This window comes from Mastomys coucha, unplaced genomic scaffold, assembly GCF_008632895.1.
Source record: "Mastomys coucha isolate ucsf_1 unplaced genomic scaffold, UCSF_Mcou_1 pScaffold18, whole genome shotgun sequence".
Classification (NCBI taxonomy): domain Eukaryota; kingdom Metazoa; phylum Chordata; class Mammalia; order Rodentia; family Muridae; genus Mastomys; species Mastomys coucha.
The window spans coordinates 90,892,253-90,898,547 of NW_022196900.1; the positions used below are offsets into that span (position 1 = coordinate 90,892,253).

The 6,295-nt window shown below is 50.0% G+C and overlaps 1 protein-coding gene across 1 annotated transcript in view; it reads right to left on the reverse strand.

The window, feature by feature from the left end:
• Window positions 1–3,933, reverse strand: part of Selenon (selenoprotein N) — a 13,096-nt gene extending 9,163 nt beyond the window's left edge. The window contains exons 1-2 of the mRNA XM_031379029.1: window positions 3,742–3,933; window positions 3,216–3,333 (exon numbers count right to left, since the gene is read on the reverse strand). Of these exons, the coding sequence (XP_031234889.1) occupies window positions 3,216–3,333; window positions 3,742–3,924 (301 nt within the window). The 5' untranslated portion in view covers window positions 3,925–3,933. The remainder of the gene's footprint in view (window positions 1–3,215; window positions 3,334–3,741) is intronic.
• Window positions 3,934–6,295: the final 2,362 nt, after the last annotated feature.

The window sequence follows — 6,295 nt, forward strand, 5'->3', positions numbered from 1 at the left end:
CCCTGATCTGAGCTATGTCATTGGATGAGCACGGGTGGGCGGAGACTGGACCTGCTTCTCCCTGATCTTCTGGCTGGCTTGGTCTTCCTGAATGAGGAGTTTAGGACTGGCCGATTTCTCAGCTCTGCCGTAGGGAGATGAGGGACGTGTGGAGTTCCTCATATTCTCTATGTGGGTGGAGCCACAATGTAGGGTTAAGGTGAGAAAAGCCAACTCCAAAAGCAGTGACAGAATGAAGCATGCTCCCCTGCCCTACAGACTCCCAAGGATGGAGGAAGGTACAGAGACAATTTCTGGCACTTGATGGCCCTGATGACTAGCCAAGCTGAATGGGGCACATCATAGGCACCCAGCAACGAGAGTCATCACAAGTACCGGGCTGCCTGGTCACCCTGCAGCTGCTCAGAGCCCGCCACTGCCTACAGAGCACAACCTTCAGGGGTTAGGCTCAGAAAACTGCCCTTTTTGTTAGCAGTCCCCGGCTTCCGATCTGGTCAGAAGATCACTTTTGGGCTGGTGAGGTGGTCAGCTAGACCCCTCTGCTCTGGGAGTAAAAGGGCCTGCCGCATAAGCCCGACTAGAGTTCTATTCCTGAAACATGTGCCGCATGACAGAAACAGGAGGGGCTCTACCTCGGGGGGTGGGGGGAGGGAGGGAAGAGACCGACTTCCAAAAGTTGTCCTCTGACCTCCAGGTGTGTGCTGTGACATATGCATATACACAATAATAAACATTTTTATATGGTTTTTGTTACATCAGCCAGGGTTTCTCTGTGTAGCCCTGGCTGTCCTGGGACTCACCTATAGACCAGGCTGGCCTCGAACTCAGAGATCCACCTGCCTGTCTCCCAAATGCCTGGATGAAAGGTGTGTGCCACCCTCCCCCAATCCAGCTTTGTTGTTATTTCTTTATCTGTCAGTCAATACCATAAAACCTTGTTGTTATTTACTTGAGACGAGGTCTTAGGCTGGCCTGGAACTTGGTATGGAGACAGGGCTGGCCTTAAATTTGAGGTACAATTCCTTCTCTGCCTCCTGAAGTGTGTACCACCACCTCTGGCTAGTAAAATTTTATTTTATTTATTTATTATATGTAAGTACACTGTAGCTGTCTTCAGACGCACCAGAAGAGGGCGTCAGGTCTCATTATGGGTGTTTGTGAGCCACCATGACCATGTGGTTGCTGGGACTTGAACTCATGACCTTCCAAAGAGCAGTCAGTGCTCTTCCCCACTGAGCCATCTCACCAGCCCCTGGCTAGTAAAATTTTAAAACAGCAAATATGGAAACATCAGACAAAGGAAGGGAGGATTATGCCGGGTTATTATTACTTCACCTTGCATACTGAATGATTTTAGTGGTAATTGTTAAGAATAACTGGGCTGCTGGGCAGTGGTGGCACATTAGCTGCTTGGGAGGCATCTGGTGCGTCTCTGAGTTCAAGGCCAGCCTGGCCTACAGAGGGAGTTCCAGGACAGCCAGGGCTACACAGAGAAACCCTGTCTCCAAAAGCAAAACAAAACCAACACAAAACAAAATCCAGACTAAGTGGGCCTTGATGGCCGTCACTTTTTCTGTTGTTGTAGCAGCATGTCTCAAAAACAAAACAAAGTAACTTGATGCAGTGGTGCAGACCTATAATCTCAGTTTCTTGGGAAGCTTAAGGCAGGAGAACCCAAATTCAAGACTAGTCTAGACTCTAGAGTGAGCTTAAGGCAAGCTTGGGCAACTTAGTGTGACTCTATTTCAAAATTAAAAGTAAAAGATGGGGCTGGAGCAATGGCTCAGTGGTTTAAAGTGTTGGCTGGTCTTCTAGGTTCAATTCCCAGCTCTGACACGGTGGCTCACAGCTGCCTGTAACTCTAGCTCCTGGGGATCTGATGCCCTCTTGTGGCCTCTGAGGGTACTTTACTCACATGGCGCACATACGTGCTGACATATACACATAAAATAGTCTTTTAAAATTTACATTTTCACCTGACCATCCTCCTCTAGCAGTGACCACAGAAGCCTGGGCCAGTAAGTGGCCATCCTCCACACCCCTCCCTGAAACCTGGCAAGCCCACAATGGCACTATGGTGCACCCACCCCTGAGAGGACTCGCTTTCTCCTTCCCCTGCCTCTCGCCCACTGACAGGCTTCCACTGGCACCTAGTGCCCAACTGGGTGCCTAAGATCATAAGTGATCATGAGAAATAGTAGATCAAACTGAGGACACCGAAGCAAGAGGCTTTCAAGTTAGATGCCTGCCCTGGGCTGTACAGCTTAGTGAGACCCTGTCTCAAAGGCTTGAGCATGTAGCTCAGTGGGAAAACATTTGCTTAGCATAGGCAAAGTTCTGTGTTCAGTCTCTACAAGGAAGATGACTCCCGTGACAAAGCAGTAGCCTCACAAGTGTGAGGTCAGCTCCCCAGAACCCCTGTAAAAAGCCAGGCGGGATCATATACACCTATAAGCCCAGCAATAGCAGAGGGGAGCAAGAGGATCCCTGGCCACTTGCTGGCCACCAGCCTGGCATCCGTGGAAGAGTTCCAGGCTAAAGAGAGGCTCTGCCTCGAACAAAAGGTGGAAGGCACCTGGGCACTGACCCTCGAGGCGGTCCTCTGACTGTCACAGGCACACTGCACACAAGCACGGAGCTTACCACGTTCACAAGGGCACCGACACACAGCCCAGACAGGAGGGACAAGCACTTTATAATTCATTCGAGACTCAGATGATCCTCCTCTTTATCGTGAGGAAATCAGCAACTGCAGCTGGCCAGCACTAACTGGCAGCAACTGGGGACTCTACAACCCAGGCTTTAGAGCAGTGGCAACAGCGGTGACTATCTGCATACTGGCCGTTGCATGAAGCCTCTGCATCCTTAACCCTGGGAGCCAGGGCAGGGCCCTGTGATCGGATGGTCAGGTCTAACCGGGCTCTCTGCCTTCTAGCCTGGCAAGCTGGTGAATCTGCCTGCGTCTTCATTGCCCAAAATACAGCTAGCGGGACAGTGTCCCAGGGCCCCAGGCCTGTGACAGGTGTAAAGGCTGCACCTCTTTCAAAGGCTTCGAGTTGAGGATGTGGCTGGGAGGTGGACGGAGGAATGCTACTGTCACCACTGAAATGGGCTTGGGGCCAAGGCAACTCATATACCCACCAACCAGAAAGTGGTGAGTTGGAGGGAGGGGGTCAGGGCCCAAGTCCTTTTAGGCTTCCCAGCCTCTCTAGTACCTGTCAGTTTCTCCGCAATAGGCTTGAATTCTTCCGGACTGATGTACATATCCTGGTCAGTGTCCAGCGAGGAAAAGAGAAAGAGGCCATCTGTCCCCAGGACTTTCAATGCGGATTCCTGTTGGGAAGAAAGGGGCTGAGCATCGCATCGCCGCGAGGCCCCAAACTCCCCATCCCAGTCCCCGAAGCAGGCAGGCAGCTGCTTCCTGATACAGCGGCTCCCGCCATTCTCTTCCAGAGTCCCCGCCACACTTGCCAGCTCATTTGCTCAAATGTCACCTCCCAACAGTCCCAGAGTTCCTTGTCCCCTTTCCAGTGGCCGGCTGGTCCCAGCTTCACTCCACGCCTTCATCCATTGTCTACTCCGAGTTCCCTCCCTCCCCACCCAAGGGCCCGGTCCTACTTTTTACCCGGTCCTGGCCATTGTCCCCTCCGGCCTCCCCACTTCCCCTCTTCCCGGGCGCGGGGTAGAGCTTTGCTCTGCGCCTCTCTCTGCAGCCATTGGCCCCCTCCTGTCCCCTCCGACCTGCCGCGCGGCCGCCTGGGCGTCGGCGAGGAGAGCGCAGGCCCGGGCAGCGGCGACGGCGGCCGCGGCGGCCAGCAGGGCTCCGAGCAGCGCCAGGGCGCGGGCGCGGCGGCGGGGAGGCGCGGGCTGCGCGTCAGGGTCCGGGCTGGGCGGGCGGCGCGCGGCGGGGCGGGCCTGGCTCATGGCCGCGGCTCCCGGGCTCCCGGCGGCTGCGGGGACCGGGATCGCACGGCGCGGGGCGGGCGGCGCGGGGCGGAGCCGGGAGGGAGGGCGTCAGCAGGGCGGACTGCCGACCCATCACTGCCCTGGGGAAGAGGGAGGCCCCGAGGGCACAACGCCTGCTCAGCGGGTCCACAGGCCCTCTGCCTCGCCGCTTCCAAAAATAAATAAAATAATAATAAAATAAGTAACTAAATTTTTTTTTAGACATTCTTTCACTCTGTAGCTCAGGCTAGCCTGGAGCTTGTTGTCCAAGCTGACCCTGAACCTGAGATGATCCTCCTGTCTTTTGTCTTCTGAGCCTTCAAGTACATCACCTTCTTCCCTGCACACACACAGGCTCTTTCCCTTTCTCCCTCTCTTCCATCTAAAGTTCAGTTAGTTTTGCAAAATGTGTGTGCCATAGTCAAAGAGCGCTGTTGAAATCGTGATCTACCATTGGGTTAGGGCTTAAAAGGACTCCGGGACTGGGGAGAGGGCACAGCGGGCTGTTGCAGAAGCTGATCCCCAGCACAGTGCTAAAAAGCCGGATGTGCCCACACATCCTTGTTAATAGGAAGGCTGGGCAGGAAGACCTCTGGGACTTGTTGGCCAGTTAGCCTAGCCAAACGGGTGAGCTCCAGATTCTGTGAGAGATCCTGTCTCAAAAAATAAGTAGGAGAGTAAATAGAGGAAGAGACCTGACATTGACACAATACACACACACACACACATACACACACATGTACACACACAAACATACACGTAGGTAGACACACATATACACATACACACACATATACACACATATACACAAATACATGTATATACACACATACACATATATACACACATATAAACTCACATACATACACACATATAAACTCACACATACACATATACACACATACACACACATATATACATGCATATACATATATACATACATATACACATAAAGACTTACACATATATATACACACATATACACACATACACATATATACACAATACACACATACATACACACACATAAACTCACATACACATATACACACATACACACATATATACATACATACACATATATACATACATATACACGCAAAGACACACACATATATACACACATAATACACATATACATATGTACATACACATATACACATATACACACATGTATATACATACATAACACATACATACACACACATAAACTCACACACATATACACACATACACACATATACACATACATACACATATATGCACACATACATATATACAAAAAGATTCACACACATATATACACATATATACATACATATGCACACATATACACATACACACATACACACACACATATATACATATAGACTCACACACATACATACATACACACATATACACATACACACATATATACACATACACAAACATACATATACACACATATAGACAGACATATTCATACATAGACTCACACACATACACATATATACACATGTACACATACATACAATATATACATACACACATACATACACACATACACACACTCATACACATACACATGCATACACACATATACATACATACACACATATACACAGACATTCACACACATACAAACACATACACACAGACATACACATATATACACTCCCACACATATATGTACACACTCATAAATCCACTTTATAATACCAGAACAGAACGTGGATGAGCAGGTTTTAGCCGCACATAAAAATGAAGTTGATGCTCAGTGGTCTCCAGTGATGGCTGGACCCGGTCTGTTCTCTGCAAAAATCAATGAAGCCAGCACCATCCCTTCATGGTCCAGCTGAAGTGCCTTCTTCAGATTGCTCTTGATCACACACAGGCGGTAAGCACTGGGACCTTCCCAGCCCAGATCAGGGTTCCCCTTATGTATGGAGAGTCCCAGAGGCCCTTCTGGGGTTCACTGAGACATACTTTGAGTCATAGCTTTGAGACTGCCACCCCAGCAGATGGTGTAGTACTACCAGCTAGATCTGTAGAACACTGGGCATGCTTGGGAAAGGGATTAGGCAAGGCAAGTCCATTCCCAGGGGTCCTACTTCCTGCCAGGAGTCCTTTAATTATATCCTGCTCCAAAGCCCCAAGGTGACTGCTCTTTCCCGGAAGCCAGCAGCTGAGAAGTTCTAGACTTCAGTCTACAGGAAAGATGCGTAACCTTTGGAGACCACCATCAACTCCCGTGCACTGTGCGCTAGTGACCCAGGGTGTGCATGCACTAGTGGATTCCAGGCCATTGTGTGCTACATGGGGATTGGCTGGCTTATAATGCCTTATTTTGTTCCCAGACCTCCTAGAA